The following is a 17,929-nucleotide window of genomic DNA, read 5'->3' on the forward strand; positions in this document are numbered from 1 at the left end:
ATTGAGTACCTGTTGATTTTGATTTAAGTTATTTGAAGGGTACTGCTTAAGGGTTTCCCCCCTTATTTATTTTAAAGGACATAAGGAAAGACCTGGAATTGAAACGTGACCTCCTGGTTCTTAGTTTAGATATGTGTGTTAATTCCTGGCACATCTACCAGGTGACTTGTTGATTTTCTTCTGTGTTTCACTCTAGCTCAGGGTCAAGATTTCCACTGAAGTTGGCATCACAAATGTTGATCTCTCCACTGTGGATAAGGATCAGAGCATTGCACCCAAAACCACACGGTAGGTGGGATGCCTCCTGGACACAGGGGAGCTCAGGCTTGAGCTGAGCCCCTCTAGATGTCATTTCTGTCATCAGTGACCCAGCTTGCACACCAAATTGAAGAGGCTATAGTTCTGCTGGCACACCACCAGGGGTGCTGCTTGGCATCCAAGCAGTTTGGGGAGATATCTGTACCTGCTGTCAGTCTCTGAGCAAACCGGCCCATGAAATAAGGAGTAAGTCTGAGTCAGTCAGCTATGTCACCAAGCACATTATTTAGTTAAGATGATGATTTTAAAAAGAAAAACTTTATCAGTGAAGGAAGCAGTATATTAATTTATATTCTGGTGTAATCTCTTTGTCTTCACAGTTCTGAAGTTGCTTTGAGTGGCCTCATGGCAACTCTCTTTGGCCCACAGTGTGTCTGGAAAATGTTGGAAGCCTCATAGGTTCTTAGATGGCACATACCTAACAGTAGGGATATGATTCCCTTTCTCAAGTTCATGAAAGACATTGATCAGTCACAGCATTTGTTCCTGTTGAACTTAGAATCTTTTTTAACACAACCTTCTAAGTAACCATTAGTACTTGATCAGGGTTCAGTCAGAACACTATGTGAAGCCCATTTGTCAGGCTTTTCCTAGATCCTAACTTTGAGGGGTCATCTATACCTTTGGGTATAGTCAGACCCCCATCTTAACTTGGGTGGATATAGATGCCAAAGAAAGTAGGTGAATTCTCAAGACCATTTTGAAGATGGGATATTAGCTAGAACCTAGAAGCAAAACCTTTAAGCCCTGTGAAAGGGCTGGCCCTTCTTCCTCTGGTTTGGATAGTTTCATAGTGACACTGGAGATGAAAGCACTTTTGAAAATCTACTGAAATAATATCTGTGAGAATGTTTTGCAAAGTTTAATGTTCTATATAAATGAAGAGTTTTATTACTCATAAGTAGATATAAAGCCTAAGTATAAAATATAGCCAGGTGTGAGCTCTATAACCATTTTGCTTGTTCTACCCTCTGGCCATTTTAACCTAAAATCCCAGGAAATAGCTTTGACAACAACAGTTTTCTCATAAAACTGCCCTTTCAGAAAATGACTTTTAAAAATCCAATTTCAGGCAGAAAAAGAAATTGAAAAAGTATCTAGGAAAACATACAGTATTAAAAAAAAGAAAGAAAAACTTAGAAGTACCCTTTTTTTCCTTTGCATTTCCTACCCCATTTTCCAACCTTGCTCACATATGCTGCTAACATTGATCTGATTATTATTTCTCCTTGTGGTTTTGCCATCCCAGCGCTCTAGTCCATCTGTGTTCCTGTAGGGGGACACATGAGCCCTACTGGTTCCTGACTTGGTTGACGTCCTTAGGTCCTTGAAGTGAAAGAAAGCCTGGACACATAACATAGCAGTTCTCCAGACCCTGATAAAAATTTATTTTGTGCTTTTCTCGGTCCTGGTTTTTTGTTGTTTTTTTTTAAATATATTTTATTGATTTTTTACAGAGAGGAAGGGAGAGAGACAGAGAGTTAGAAACATCGATGAGAGAAAAACATCGATCAGCTGCCTCCTGCTCATCTCCTACTGGGGATGTGCCCGCAACCCAGGTACATGCCCTTGACCGGAATCGAACCCGGGACCCTTCAGTCCACAGGCCGACGCTCCGTCCACTGAGCCAAACCGGTTTCGGCGTCGGTCCTGGTTTTATCAATCCAATTAACCCTCAGGTCACAGACAGTTCTCCATGTCTGTCTGTCCACAACAATGAGACAGGGAAGTTGAAAAATGAAGTGAAGTTTGCATTCTTTACTCTGTTCTTAGATATGTGCAGATCCTCTCTATAAATTTACTGTATAAATATCTCTTTCAGGGTGACCTATCCAGCCAAGGCCAAGGGCACGTTCATCGCAGACAGCCACCAGAACTTTGCTCTGTTCTTCCAGCTGGTAGATGTGAATACTGGTGCTGAGCTCACCCCTCACCAGGTCAGGAAAAAGCCATTCTCTTGCCTTGAAACATTACAGTCAACTATATAACTGCCTAGAGAAGATTCCAAATTCCTGCTTTTAGATCTTCACTCTGCACCCTGAAGGTCCATCTGGTTCTCCCACATGACACTCTGACCCTTCTTATATTGGTTGTAATCCTGAACCTGGCATACACTCTGTTTTTATTTTTTTTATTTTTTTAAAATATATTTTATTGATATTTTTACAGAGAGGAAGGGAGAAGGATAGAGAGTTAGAAACATCGATGAGAGAGAAACATCGATCAGCTGCCTCCTGCACACCACCCACTGGGGATGTGCCTGCAACCAAGGTACATGCCCTTGACCGGAATCGAACCTGGGACCCTTCAGTCTGCAGGCCGATGCTTTATCCACTGAGCCAAACCGGTTAGGGCTGCACTCTGTTTTTAAAAATATTAGCTGGTATTGAGAAGATATATTTAAGACAGATTAGCACTTAATTGAGGCTTTTTTCTTTCTGACAAAAACCCCCGTCAAAAACTATGCCTTAAAATAATTTTCAAAAAAGGAAAACCTAGGCAGTGGCTCAAGCATGTTTTTGTTCTGGCCAAAGCAGGTTTCTATTTGTGGGATTCTGAAGAACAGTTCTTTTTAACTTGTCCCTACTTCATATTATGAAAGCAATAGGTTTCAGTTTTATAAAGTAATAATATTCTTTGAAAGATTTTCATACCAAGTCCTTTCCCCAGAGAATCAGATACGGCCTTCTGTCTTCTCAGGCACCTCTGTCATCCCCCATGGTTGGTAGTAATTGCTCTCAGCCCTGTCTCATCCACGGTTGTATTATAAAGGGAAATTCAGATAAATACTCTGAATACTAAAAGATAGGAAAGAGTATGGGACTTAATGGGCTTGATTTAGGTGCTTTGTAAGCAATGCTTTGGCAAGAACCACTAGACTTGTGTCCATGCTGGAGGGGCAGCTTCAGAGCTAACCTCTGAGTTGGTTGAATTTACTTGGAAACCTTTTGCTTTCTGTTTCCTATAGCTGCAGTGGCTTCGCTTGTGCCCAGCCCCCAACGTGACTGCTTGCAGGAACATCATCCCAGCACTTCTTTGCTCCTCTCTCCCTTCCACCCTCAAGCTCCAGAGAGCTTGGTTTGTGTACTTGATCAGGACCATGGCTAACCAACTGTTAAGTACTTAGCCTGTTAGCATTTTGCAGCTCTTCTCAATGATATTTACCAACCAAACAGCACAAGGAAAGAAAGAATACAAAGAAAGGAAATTATAAGACTAATAAATTGGTGAAATTTGGGTTAGGGTATGAAAGTTAGTGAGGAAATTTAACTTTAACTGAATACTTGTCTCATCTAAGATTCTGGTTTGAAAACCATGGCTAAGAGACCTCCCAGGTATAATAGCATTTTGCAGACAAACCTGGCTGCCGCCTGCACTTGGCTCTGAAAGGAGGAAGATCAGGCATCCGAGCTCCTGAAATCCCATTCTTGGCCAAGACTGTAGCCAGGATGCTTCACATCTCTGGACCCTTTTCCTAAATACTTTTGAGGGTTCGTTGCCCAGGTCTAGAGTAACAAATGAGATTCGTATTTTTTCTGTGGATTCAGCACTAGCTGTGTAACTCATTTAATCCGCATGCCTTATGATCTGTAAAATGGAACCAATCTACTTGCCTTGTTGAATTCTTTATTTTGAAGAAAAGCTATGAGGGGATATTAAGTTTTGCTGCAGTTATAATGTGGAGAAACCTTAGTTTCTTATGGCATTGGGGGGATAAAGTGATTAGACTGGCACCATCATATTGATAATATCGGCTGCTGTTTGTTGTTGACCAGCTAGAGTACATGAGGTCCTGTGCTAAATGCTTTGTATACATAATCTTCACACAGATATACTGCACGTTGAAGTTAATCTTATTTTCATAAAGATGAAATCAAGGCCTAAGGAGGTTTAAGTAATCTGCACTTAATAAGTAGTGGATCCAAGTCTGTCTGTCTTCAAAGCCTGGGCGCTCTCAGTGACACCAGGCTGCTCTGCTTGATTAGAACTCCGCCTGCTATCAGTCTCCAAGCCTGCACTACTAAATCTTTAGCTGGAGGCAGTAGGAAATTGAAAATGGGCCTCTCACAGTTCCACCTCATTTCCCTTCTTTTTATCCTCTGGTGAAGAAGTTAATTGGGCAGTGCAGTGGCCAAAAGGCTGGCAGGAAGAAGAAATTGCAGCAACAGCAAAGGGCTTAAATCATCCACAAACTGGGCATTCATCCTCCAACTGTCAAGAATTGGCTGCATCCCTAAGTTAAATTTCTTATGCTAGCAAAAGTTATCTCTGCTGCCTGAGCCAGGAACCAGGGTGGGATGGCCACTCCTTCCGCACTCCTTCCGCTCTCTCAGGCAGGAGCTCTCACTGTATTGAAAGAGTCAGCAGTCTGCTGCCCATTGATTCAGTAGGGGATATTATTGGAGTTTTTAAATTATCAGATAAGATACAGTATTATTGTTTCATCTAGACATTTGTCCGACTCCATAACCAGAAGACTGGCCAGGAAGTAGTGTTTGTAGCTGAGCCGGACAGCAAGAATGTGTACAAGTTTGAACTGGATACTTCGGAGAGAAAGATCGAATTTGACTCTGCCTCTGGCATCTACACTCTCTACTTGATCATCGGAGATGCCACTTTGAAGAACCCAATCCTTTGGAATGTGGTATGTACCTAAATGCAGCTTGACCTAGGCAAGAGTGGCTGTGCCAGTCAGACACAGACAGTTCCTTTTCAGGGGCCTGGGTTTTTTACCCTAGCCTTGCCTGTGCCATTCATGGGGCAACAAATATGCATTGTGAGGTGAGGAGCTGTGTGCTGCCACTATTAGTCTTAGGGGCATGATATAGCCTGGCACATAGTAGGTGCTTAATAAACAGTAATCGAGTGAATGAATGAAGTATATATTTGCCCTCGTGGGTTCTAGCAAATTTCTATAAAAATTATACTGGGAGAAGGTTTTCATATTACATCAAAGCACTATGTAGGATACATAACTGCTAGATATGGTATACCTTGTGGGATTGGGGTTGGGGTAAGATTTCCAGTAACAATCAGGATGGTGTGGAACATTGAATTATAGGATATTCAAAATGCTAATAAACTAATAACATTTGCATAACATGTCATAGTTTACATAGTGCCTTTCACCTGTGTATCTCAATTGATAAGAGAAAACTTCTTAAAAAACATGGCATTTGAGCTAGGTATTGAAGAATTATAAGGGTTTATCAGAATAGTATATGAGGCTGTGGGCTGATCACTGGGGAACAGCCTGAGGTACTTTCACTGCAATGTGTGTGGGTCTGTTTTACTGGAGCACCTGATGAATCTGGTCAGCAGTAGTAGACAAAGAGATTGGAAAGGTAACAGAGGCCAAATTGCATCCTTGAATGGTAGTTGGCTCCTTTTGCAAGACAAAGGGGCAGCTGTGTTTCTTGTGTTGTATTCAAAGCTCCTTTTCTTCTCCTGGACTTTGGGCTGCTTTTTGTATGAGACTGCATTTTCATTTATTTCTTTTTTTTCTGTGACTAAATCACACTTCCCCAGGACACTGAGTGTTTTCTGGTTGCAGCTGTAACAGCCTGAGTACCAGCTGAGATTTTTGTATTAAGCAGCTCACCAGGCTGGTAGAAAATTGGAACTCTTGCTCTAAAAAACATTTTCAACAAATTATTATTTTGTTCTTGAAATTTTTACTGCCTCAGTTTGCTGACTTAGAAGTGATTGTACTGCTTGGAATTTTTTCCAGTTATGATCCTGGATGTGAGTAGGGGATAATATTGTACTAGTGAATCTTACCCCCTTCTCTGCCCCTGTGACTTTAAAGATGCTCTTATTCTTTTAGGCTGATGTGGTCATCAAGTTCCCTGAGGAAGATGCTCCATCAACTGTCCTGTCCAAGAACCTTTTCACCCCCAAACAGGAAATTCAGGTATATTTCAAGAGGCTTCTCCACTAAGCACAAGGAAATGTGAAATGGTAGCAGAACTCTGGACAGTGACTCTGGGCCCTTCTTTAACTTGTCTGTATAATGCTGTATAGTTTGGTCCTCACCACCCTGTGAATTAGGCAGAGCATATATCAATCGCATTCTAGAGATGACAAAACTGGCTCAAAGAGCCCTGTGACCAGCTCCCAGAAAGCAGGTAGTTGTAGACAATCTCAGAACTCGAGTCTGTTTTTCCGAAACATCCAGGAGGTACAGCCTGAGATCACTGCCTGACAGCTATAGCAAAGCTGGGCTTGGCTTTCTTTCTGTCTGCTCCTATATAAAATCAGGGCTGATGGGGCTGACTGGTGGAAAACTCAACTGGGACAACAGGGCTTTACTCCCCGAGGCAAATTCTTCCTCTCTTCTGGGATTCACCTTCCTTGCACACAAATATTAGTGATCCCTGCCCAGCGCAGCTCACAGACTACTGTGAGGTTCAAAACAGATAATGGATAGATAGCCCTGGCCGGTTATCTCAATGGTTAGAGCATCAGCCCTTGGATCTAAGGGTCGTGGGTGTGATTACTGGTCAAGGGCACATACCTTGGTTGCAGGTTCTATTCCCTTCCCGAGTCAGTGCTCGTGCGGGAGGCAATGAATGTGTCTTATGTCAATGTTTCCTCTCTCCCTGCCCCCCTCCACTCTATAAAAATCAATGGGAAAAATATCCTGGGATAAGGATTTAAAAAACAAAACCAAAAAACAGCAGATAATGAAAAATTGATAAGGCAAGAAAGGCTTTAAAAAGTTTCTAGCCGGAACTGGTTTGGCTCAGTGGATAGAGCGTCGGCCTGCGGACTGAAGGGTCCCAGGTTCGATTCCAGTCAAGGGCATGTACATGGGTTGCGGGCACATCCCCAGTGGGAGGTGTGCAGGAGGCAGCTGGTCGATGTTTCTCTCTCATCGATGTTTCTGGCTCTCTATCCCTCTCCCTTCCTCTCTGTAAAAATTCAATAAAATATATTTTAAAAAAAAAAAGTTTCTAAAACACTTTCAAAATAAGCACAAGAATTGTTCAACAGTTTCATCACTGGTTAAGAAAATTGAGGTGATCCACTCAGTGAATTATTTTGCATTCATGAGAAATGATCTTACTGTAATAATGTGGAAACCTATGTGTAAATTAATGTTGAAGTGTTCCAAGCAGACTACTCTTATTTCACTATTAAAAAAAAAAGGGGGGGGGGCCCAAGGGTAGAGTAGGACTGTGTTAAAGAGAGTGAGGTTAACACCAGTTAGCTGACTTAAGTGGGGGAGAGACATATGATGGATAGTCCCACCCTGGAGACCCAGAAGCATTAAAAAATCCAGACTCCTGCCTTGGGTGTGTTGCTCAAGCCATTCGTATACCTGGGCTCCCTCATTGATACTGGGCAAATGCCACTTGATGGATTGCATTCCCCAACCTCTAAATGGCAATGAGTCTTTGAAGGGATAAAGAGGGTTGGCCAAGTAGTGAGCTGAGACTAGTGTATTGTCTTTGAAAGGAGACCTCTGGGATCAGAAATCAGCACTGAGATGAGGCAAAAGGCCAAGTGGCCATTCATTGCCAGGGGGTTTTAGCCTCTGAGAGACAGTTCCTCATCTTGACTGTCATTGGCATTTTGGACCCTGGTAAACATGGCAGCTCCTACAGGGAAGGGCATGTTCTTAAATATTCTTGGTGTGACTTATTTTGGTAGCACCTGTTCCGTGAGCCTGAGAAGAGGCCCCCCACAGTGGTGTCTAATACGTTCACTGCCCTGATCCTCTCGCCCTTGCTCCTGCTCTTTGCTCTGGTAAGTAGCTGTGATTAGCACGGGCAGCATGTGTCTGGCGCCAGATTCAGCAGATGTAGCTGTTCCAAAGGAGGCTTTGTGCTCTGGCCTCAGCACAGCTCCAAAAGGGTCCAGCAGCTGTGACCTGCACCAATGGCCAAAAACTTTTAGAATAACTAAAAGTCCCTACTATGGGGAAGCAGCCAAATAAACCACTCCATTAATAAGGGGCATGAGAAAGTACCCAATGGCCATTGAAAATGATGAGGGTGTATGGACTGGGATGCTCTATCTAGGAATGTTCAGATGAGGTAAGTGTGGGAGAAAAATAAAAAAGGCCCCAATGCCTATAGCTATGTAAAAATAGAGTACAGAGGCTGTGCATTTCAGCACTGGAGCATAAAACTATAAGCAACCTAAAGTCTTTATAAACTATGGGACATCCATACTGTCGAATAATATGCAGTTTATTGAAAGAATGGATAGATTTATATGCTGATATGACAAGATTGCTAGGATGTCTTATTGAGTGAAGAAGACAAGGGGTTAGTATAGGGTTACCTCTAAGGAGAGGTCTTTTTAAGGAGTATAGAGAAAAGAAATGTTTACCTTTTATGCTTTAAAGTACTATTTGAAAATTTTTTACGAATTAATTTTTTTTCTTTTTAAAAATGATAAACATAGATTCATATCATCAAAGTTTAGAAAATTAGCAACTTATTAGATCTTACTTTTGGAAAATTGCCTGTTCCTAGTTCATTCATTGATATTAATAAAATAATTATTGGTCAATATAAATCTGAAAGGCATAATGTCATATCTGATAAGGGCCTAATCTCCAAAATTTATAGGGAACTCATACAACTTAACAAAAGGAAGATAAACAATCCAATCAAAAAATGGGCAAAGGATCTAAATAGACACCTTTCAAAAGAGGACATTCAGAAAGCCAAGAGACATATGAAAACATGCTCAAAGTCACTAATCATCCGAGAGATGCAAATCAAAACAACAATGAGGTACCATCTCATACCTGTCAGACTGGCTATCATCAACAAACGACAAGTGCTGGAGAGGATGTGGAGAAAAAGGAACACTCGTGCACTGCTGGTGGGAATGCAGACTGGTGCAGCCACTATGGAAGACAGTATGGAGTTTCCTCAAAAAACTACAAATGGAACTTCCATTTGACCCTGTGATCCCACTCCTAGGAATATATCCCAGGAAACCAGAAACACCAATCAGAAAGGATATATGCACCCCTATGTTCATAGCAGCACAATTCACCATAGCTAAGATCTGGAAACAGCCTAAGTGCCCATCTGTAGATGAATGGATTAGAAAACTGTGGTACATCTACACGATGGAATACTATGCTGCTCTAAAAAAGAAGGAACTCTTACCATTTGCAACAGCATGGATGGAACTGGAGAGCATTATGCTAAGTGAAATAAGCCAGTCAATGAAGGAAAAATACCACATGATGTCACTCATTTCTGGATAATAAAGACCATTATAAACTTATGAACAAAAATAGATACAGAGGCAGAGCTGCCTCGAACAGACTGTCAAACTACAGCAGGAAGGCCGGGGAGGGTGGGAGGGCAGGAGAAGGGTGGGTAAGAGATCAACTAAAGGACTTGTATGCATGCATATAAGCATAACCAATGGACATAAGACACTGGGGGGTAGGGGAGGCCAGGGGATTGTCAAGGGCCGGGGGGAAAAAAAGACATGTAATACTTTTTGTAATACTTTAAGCAATAAAAAATAAAAAAAAAATAAAAATAAATCTGAAAGGCATGCCACAAGCTTTCAGAAACCAGACCCTAGGGCAGTGATAGCGAACCTTTTGAGCTCGGCATGTCAGCATTTTGAAAAACCCTAACTTAGCTCTGGTGCCATGTCACATATAGAAATTTTTTGATATTTGCAACCATAGTAAAATGAAGATTTATATTTTTGATATTTATTTTATATATTTAAATGCCATTTAACAAAGAAAAACCAAAAAAATGAGTTCGCGTGTCACCTCTGACACAAGTGTCATAGGTTCGCCATCAGTGCCCTAGGGTATGGGTACCTGTTGTCATATTTGAGAGATCAGAATTTCAAAAGCCAAGGAACCCACAGCAAGAGCACACATCCTACCAGCTGCCAGTGGGTTTATCTTACCAATACTTAGAGAAAATAGCAGGGGTGCCAGTTACTTTATCATGAACGCAGTTTCTGACCTTTCAGCTTCATGGGTTCACCTATTTTAAAATAGAAAAGTTTGCTGTCAATGTATGATGTTCAGATTTGAGTTACCCAAGCACATTTGAGAGCAGGTGTTGGAATGCCTTTCTAAAGGGGGGGGGGGGGAAAGGAACAATTTTTCCTAAAGACTTAGAGTAGGTTAATTGTCACTTGGGAAAATTCCCTGTCCAAGTATGCGTGAACTTGTAAGCCCTTAGGATTGTTCATTGGACTAGCATTGACATGCCTGGTGTTGCCTCCCTTTCATATTGTAAAGTCTTTTTAATTTATTTCTCCCCATTGTTTAGTGGATCCGGATTGGTGCCAATATCTCCAACTTTACTTTTGCTCCTAGCACGATTATCTTTCACCTGGGACATGCTGGTAAGTGCTCCCGGCTGCTAATTCCATTTAACCTCCTCTGACATTTAGCCTGCCCACGCAAACGCCCTGTTAAGTAGACCCACAGCCTATTAACTATAATGACTTAATAGTATAACATTTCCCTCTTCTTCCTGGCCTTTTAGGACAGTTAATATGATGATAAACCTGTTTGGGCCATCAGCTTAGAACAGCTGTCATTATATTGGGTTTCATTGTAATAGGCTGCTGTTGGCAGGCCATTTACCCTCATTTAATAGCCCTGTTCATTTCCAGAGATTACTCACTTATCGTATCTTTACATTGAGCCATCTTCCTGGACAAAGAGCATTAATGTAGTTTCCAGAGGTTGTCTTTCCCCAAGGTATCAATCTTCACATTTGCTGGCGGCTGTGTTTGGACAGTAATAGAAAACAGTTTTTTCCACAGTCAGACACCCTGTCCTGCATTGTTCTCTTGAGAACTTAGAACCTAAAGTTCAATTCACAAATCAGCTAAGCATTTCAAAGGCTGCAACACCATTGGATCAGTGGTGCCTTGCATTTCACTTTCATATTCTTTTCTAATTTCTTTGACTCTTTCAGGAGACCCTCCTGTGTCCATAGTGCATGGGTTCTTTAGGGGACCACAGATGAATCCCTTGAAATTCTAGGCAAATGTGTCTATCTCTTCTTTACTGGGGAAAGAGAGAGTCTATAACAGTGATGGCGAACCTTTTGAGCTCGGCATGTCAGCATTTTGAAAAACCCTAACTTAGCTCTGGTGCCGTGTCACATATAGAAATTTTTTGATATTTGCAACCATAGTAAAACGAAGATTTATATTTTTGATATTTATTTTATATATTTAAATGCCATTTAACAAAGAAAAATCAACCAAAAAAATGAGTTCGCGTGTCACCTTTGACACGTGTGTCATAGGTTCGCCATCACTGGTCTATAACTTTTATCAGATTCTCATAGTGGTCCATGACCTCAAAAATGGTTAACAACCCCCACTGTAGTTCATTCATCATCTTCTGGGCAAAATTGATAGGATGACCTTTCTCTCCAGTCCACTTACTGGATTTGAGTGATAGCCTCCTGGGTCAGGTTGAGAACAAAACCTGAATATAAATTTGTTGAGAGCTGTGACTTTTCTTGCCAGAATGCTTTGTGTGCACATCCCCTTATTTGATTCTCATCACAACTCTGATGGGAGTGACCAGGGCAGGAATTATGATCCATATTTGATAGATGAGAATTTAGGCTCAGAGAACTTAAGTGGATGGAAGGGCAGGGCCTGGACTAGGACCCTGTACTCTCAATGCGCAGGCCTGAGCCCTTTTCACTAAGCCTCCTCAGTCCTCCCTAGGCACAGTGGCAAATTATCCTTTAAAAAATTTTAAGGCCCTAGCCCAGGGGTGGGCAAACTTTTTGACTCGAGGGCCGCAATGGGTTCCTAAACTGGACTGGAGGGCCGGAACAAAAGCATGGATGGAGTGTTTGTGTGAACTAATATAAATTCAAAGTAAACATCATTACATAAAAGGGTATGGTCTTTTTTTTTTTTAGTTTTATTCATTTCAAACGGGCCGGACCCGGCCCGCGGGCCGTAGTTTGCCCACGGCTGCCCTAGCCGGTTTGGCTGAGTGAATAGAGCATCGACCTGTGGACTAAAGGGTCCCAGGTTCGATTCTGGTCAAGGGCACATGCCTGGGTTGCGGGCTTGATCCCAGGTGGGGGGCGTGCAGGAGGCAGCCAATTAATGATTTTCTCTCATCATTGATGTTTCTATCTCTCTCTCCTTCTCTGAAATTAATAAAAACATGTTTTTAAAAATTTTAAGAAAATGGAAATTATTTATTTATTTAATCCTGTATATTTTTATTCAGAATTTTCAAAATAAAATGAGTCCCAAGAATAACAATAATGTTTTAAAAAATTGACATTAAAGAAAATCTGTGTGAGTCAGACTGTGGAATAAGATAAAGTAGCTGAGGTCTGGTTTTTACCTCTGGATTTCTTGATAGCGAAGGCTGAGAGGCAAGTATATTGAGTTATCTGTTTTTTTGGTATCAGATAAAAGGAATAAAACAAGCTGGTCTAGAAATACAGATCTTTTTTGGATCTAGCAATTACTGCTCCTCATTGTCGTCTGCCCCAGTTTGTTGTCACTGTTTCATTTAATTGGTTCTCACGGTGCCTGTTCTTGTAGCTATGCTGGGGCTCATGTATGTCTACTGGACTCAGCTCAACATGTTCCAGACTCTGAAGTACCTGGCCATCTTGGGTAGTGTGACATTTCTGGCTGGCAATCGGATGCTGGCCCAGCAGGCAATCAAAAGGTAAGGCTGGCGATGGGCCATGGTCCCAGAGTGGGATTAGAAATGTTTTGTTAGCTCTGCTCCCCCAACTTTCTGAACAATGGTATGTGGTAAAATATTTACATCCTTAGGGACAAGTGTGGCACGTTAATCCAGCCCAATACAGAAGCCTTTTTAAGTTAGAAAAGAGCTTTGGTGGTCAGCTTTAAATGTTTTAAAATCCCAACCATTTATACCCTGACACATTAGAACATGAGAAGAAAATAATTGTTTTATGAAGATTAAAATGGATTAGGACATGTGGCAGAAGATTGTTGTTAATGTGCTGGTCTGTATAACAATGTTCTCCTCTGCTGCCCCAGAGAACCCTGCCCTCCTCCCCTGCCCCAGAGGGTTACTTCTCTGTAACCCCCACAGGCTCCCGGAGCTTTTCCTCCTGAGCATGAAGGTCCATGCTCTTCCCCCCAGAAACAGCCTCACTGCTCAGTAGCCCATACCACGTCCCCAAGAACCAGACAATGTTAAGTTCACACAGTGATCAGATCTCATGTGATGGCATCTTGACTTTTGAACCTGGATTAGGGGCACATTTAAATGTCACATAGGTGTTTCTCATTGATTTGACTTTATTAGAACTTGGGTGATTTCAGCCATGTGAAGGTCAGTAAAAGAGGGTCAGACTTGCTTTCACCTTTGGAAGTTAGCATTTTTAGACATGTCCTGCTTTCTCCTCTCCAGGACTTTTGCTGGAAGAATGTAATTCAGTAGTGTGCCCTTCAACACGGCTGCTGATTAAGTTGGTCAGATCAGAGAGAAGCCTTCTCAGAGATCATTAGTGGGCAGGAGAGCCACACATCTCATCCCTGCCTGAATCTCCATTGTGAGCTTTCTAGGGCCTCACCGTCGGGACCCAGCCCCGACGTGCACCTGGACTGCCCTGAATAATCCAGATTCCACCAGAGCTTCCCTTAGCACCAGCAATGGCAGCTGTTCATTTTGCTGCCCCTCCAGCAGCCTTCACTTGGCAGCTATGCATTGCATCTGAGAAAGGGCCAGGTGTTCTGAGTCCTTTTACCGTGCAGCAACAAGTCTAGGCTCCAGGGAGCTCAAGGCATACTCTGCTGAGTTCTCTTATTTCTGGAAGTTGCCCCACAAGACAAACAAAATCAAGGGGAGATAAGGGTGGACACCATTTGATTGAAATCCTACTTAGCATGAGTTCCTAATCTGGAATCCTAAAATTGTGTACATTTTTTGAAGAGATCATGATTCTTATCTCACCACCACCCCCACCCCCCCCCCCTCACTCCCCATACATCCCATACAGAAGGTTAAAGCCCATTCTTACATTGCCATGTGTGAGTCCTAGAACAGACACTGGACTGGGAAAGTCAGTGACCCTAAAGAAAGCTCTGGTTGGGTGTTTGCCGTTTCTTTCCTCAGCTTATTTCTCTTCTTACTGTCCTTTCTTGATTCTCAATCCCTCTTTCCTTTGGCAGGATCGCTGCAGAGCAGAGCAGTAGATTGGCAAAATATAGGACATTACGGTAACGATGAAGGGCGGTCTCATCCAGAAGCAGGGCCCCTTTCCCCCCTTGCCTGCCTCATGCATGTCAGTTACTTACCTAGTTTGCAGCCCACTCATTCCTCCCCACCCATCCCTAAACCAAAGCTGAATCCTGAGGCCATTTTCCCACTTTCTGGCCCAGGTTGTGACTGCCCCGGGGCAAAAGCCAAAGCCCCTTGAGTTAGCCCAGTGGGTGAGGTAATTTTGCAGCAGAGCAACCTTGACCTGGCTTTAACTACATAACTCCATTCTCCCTAATGTCTCATGGGGTACTTTTTATTTTTTTTAAATATATTTTTAATGATTTCAGAGAGGATGGGAGAGGGATAGAGAGATAGAAACATCAATGCTGAGTGAGAATCATTGATCAGCTGCCTCCTTTATGCCCCACACTGGGGATTGAGCCCGCAAACCTGGGCATGTGCCCTGACCAGGAAACGAACTGTGATCTCCTGGTTCATAGATTGACACTCAACTACTGAACTGTGCTGGCTGGGCTCATGGGGTACTTTTTAGATAATAGTCCCTCTCTCTATGTTTATAGGAGAAGGAGAACAGAGTCGAGATAAGACAGGTCCAGCCTTGGACTTCTTAAACGGGAACCCCATTCAGAACATCTAAATTCATTTTATGATGATCTGATGACAAATCCTGGCACGCCTTGTCATGGTTTCTAGGCCTTTCTGTAACACTAATCTTTGGTTGGGTCAAACTGTTGGTTTGGTGAGACTCTAAATTATGGACTGATGGCCACAGAGCAAAGCCAATATCAGAACCCAGATTCCTAGAGTTTAGGATATGGATCAGGGCTGCTCCCTGTGTGACTGAAATGTTGTGTGAAATATCACCCATTCTCCATGCAGGTATTAGTCCTCGAACAAAGATGAAGTGGAAGCAAGGAGGAGAGAGTGTCTGATGCTTCATTGATCAGCTCCTCTAGACCAGGGATCGGCAAAGGTTTTCTGGAAAGAGCCAGATAGTACTTCAGGTTTCGAAGACCATACGGTCTCTGTTAGAACTACTCAGCTCTGCCACTATAATGTGAAAACAGCTACAGAATATGAAAATAAATGAGCATGGCTGTGTTCCAATTGTAAAAACAGGCAGTGGGCTGGATTTGGCCCTTGGGGCATAGTTTGCTGACCCCTGTACTAGACCAAAAAGAGGGCGGAAGTATTTGAATTTTCTAGTCATGTTCCCTCTCATCCCTTTCTGTGGAAATTGCTTTCCCTGCCAGAGCAATGAAGCCATCTAATTTTTAATCCTCTGAAAAAAAAAAAAAATCAACAAAAGCATAGATTGTAGAGCCTTTTCACTGATGTGTGACCATAAATTGAAACGTCTCATCCTCAACACAAAAAGAAACTAAATTTTATTTTTTCAGGTTTAACTTACATAAAGTGAAATTCACCTTTTTTAGTGTTAGAATTCTGTAATCTTGACAAACACATACAATAGTGTAAATACCACCTCAATCAAGATATAGCCTATTTCCACACTCCAAAAAGTGTCCCTGTGTCCCCTTTTAGTGAGTCCTCCTCCCCATCCTCATTCCTTGGCCATTTCCATTTGGTTTTATCCTAAAGTACATACATGCTCTGTCTGAGATTTGCTTTCAGAACTGGTCCTTTCTGCTAAATACTGACCTCTTTAATTCTTCAAAGATTGATTTTGTCTTTCTTGATTTTTAGCTAGCCTGCCCTCACCCTACTGTCCCCAAATCATATTGCTTGAAAGAAAGGAAATAATCCTTGATTATTTGGATGTTTAGGACTTTCTGAAGTTGAGACCTAGGATTTTTTTTTTTTTTTTTAAATCCTCACCCAAGGATATTTCCTTTGAGAGTAGAAAGGAGACGGGGAAGGGAGAGAGAGAGAGAGAGAGAGAAAGAGAGAAATGTAAGAGAGAACCAGTAATAGGTTGCCACCCGCACACACCCTGATTGGGGCCAGGGTTGGACTCTACAGCCAGTGCCCTTGACCCTAACCCGAGGCCCTTCTGTGTGAGGACCAATGCTCTAACCACTAAGTGCACCAGCCAGGGCCGGATTTTAAAGGAAAGTCCCTGGTAGCTAGGTGGTTTTTATTTGAGGACATACATTGATGTGATCAGGGACATAACATCTTAGCCAGGATTAAAGGCTTGTGGGCCACTACCCTTCCAGCTGTTCTCGTTTCATACTCAATGCTATCCTCTCCACGTGAACATTTGGAACACACATTTTAAAGTACCTGAGTGTTGGTAGGGAGTTAGGAGCACTCACTTCAGCCCTCAGGATTAGTTCTGTGCCTGTACCTGCCCCTTGGAACTGCCAATTAATTGAGTTGAAGGCAGCCATCTGCAAGATTGTGTCATCACATTGGCCCTCACCACTGGATATAGCTGCCTGCTGAGGACAGCGTGTGTGTCAGCACCCAGCGTCTGCTTGCCAGAGCCACCAAATCACTTACTTGCTGTTGTCACCCTCCTGGTTGCACAATGTCTGTCTAGATTGTCATTTTTGTTCTTGTGTTTCCCCATTACTTCTTGAAGTCTAGGGACAGGCAACCTTACAGCAAGAAGGAATAAAGAGATTAGTGGGTTTTTTCCTTCTTAAAATTTTTCTGTGAGCTGAGTCCCATTTTTGAGGATCATTCTTTCTAAGATTTAGATTCTGACCATTGGCAAGAACATAACCGCATGCAGGTTTCTGTACTGAGTGGTCAGAACGTTGTCTTCCTAGCTATATGAGGGCCAAATGTTGGTTGGTGGACCTAGAGTCTGGGAAGTTGAAGATGAGCATTCTTTAAATCATCTTTTCTGTTCACATAATAAAGATTTATACTGTCTTGCCCTGGCCAGTGTGGCAGCTGATCAATGTTTTGCTCTCATGTCAGTATTTCTCTCTCCCCTTCCCTTCCTCGCTCTCTAAAACTCAATAAAAAAACCTTAAAAAAAAAAAATTTACACTGTCTTTTTGGCCTTACACTGTGAGAGGTGTGCCTGGAATTACCTCATCTTAAATTTTCACATATCACTTTCTTAGTTAATCAAGTTTGTTTCATTATTTTTATTTAACTTGTCATCAGTTTTAGTTTGAACTAGCTCTTTTACTCTTGTGAAATGAGATGGGGCATAAGTAAATAGAATTCATAGAAAAATGATTATTCCTTTATTAATGGGAACTTATAGTAGGAGAGTACCTTGGTCTCTCTCTTGTCACCGGTTAGGAACAATGACAGTGAATTGAAACCTTCAATAATTTTGCATTTGTCTCCATTTTTCAGAACAGCACATTAGTTCCCGAAGTCAAAAGGAAACTCTGAAACCTGAAATGAATGTCAAGAAGAGAAATCAAGAACAATTCAGTTTGAAAAGAGGAATTAAAAACAAACTTTATTTAAAAAGAC

General features: G+C 42.1%; 1 protein-coding gene across 2 annotated transcripts in view; it reads left to right on the forward strand.

Annotated features, from left to right (window-relative positions):
* Positions 1-17,929, forward strand: part of RPN2 (ribophorin II) — a 58,891-nt gene extending 40,962 nt beyond the window's left edge. The window contains exons 10-18 of one of the 2 annotated variants that reach the window (XM_081097094.1): positions 197-288; positions 2,141-2,255; positions 4,769-4,963; positions 6,146-6,232; positions 7,975-8,070; positions 10,596-10,671; positions 12,865-12,994; positions 14,473-14,520; positions 17,807-17,929. In XM_081097094.1, coding sequence (XP_080953220.1) covers positions 197-288; positions 2,141-2,255; positions 4,769-4,963; positions 6,146-6,232; positions 7,975-8,070; positions 10,596-10,671; positions 12,865-12,994; positions 14,473-14,520; positions 17,807-17,819 — 852 coding nt within the window. In that variant the 3' untranslated portion in view covers positions 17,820-17,929. The remainder of the gene's footprint in view (positions 1-196; positions 289-2,140; positions 2,256-4,768; positions 4,964-6,145; positions 6,233-7,974; positions 8,071-10,595; positions 10,672-12,864; positions 12,995-14,472; positions 14,521-17,806) is intronic. The other variant, XM_081097095.1, reaches the window with a different exon arrangement.

Source organism: Myotis nattereri (genome assembly GCF_964212035.1).
Source record: "Myotis nattereri genome assembly, chromosome: 8".
In the NCBI taxonomy this organism is placed as follows: domain Eukaryota; kingdom Metazoa; phylum Chordata; class Mammalia; order Chiroptera; family Vespertilionidae; genus Myotis; species Myotis nattereri.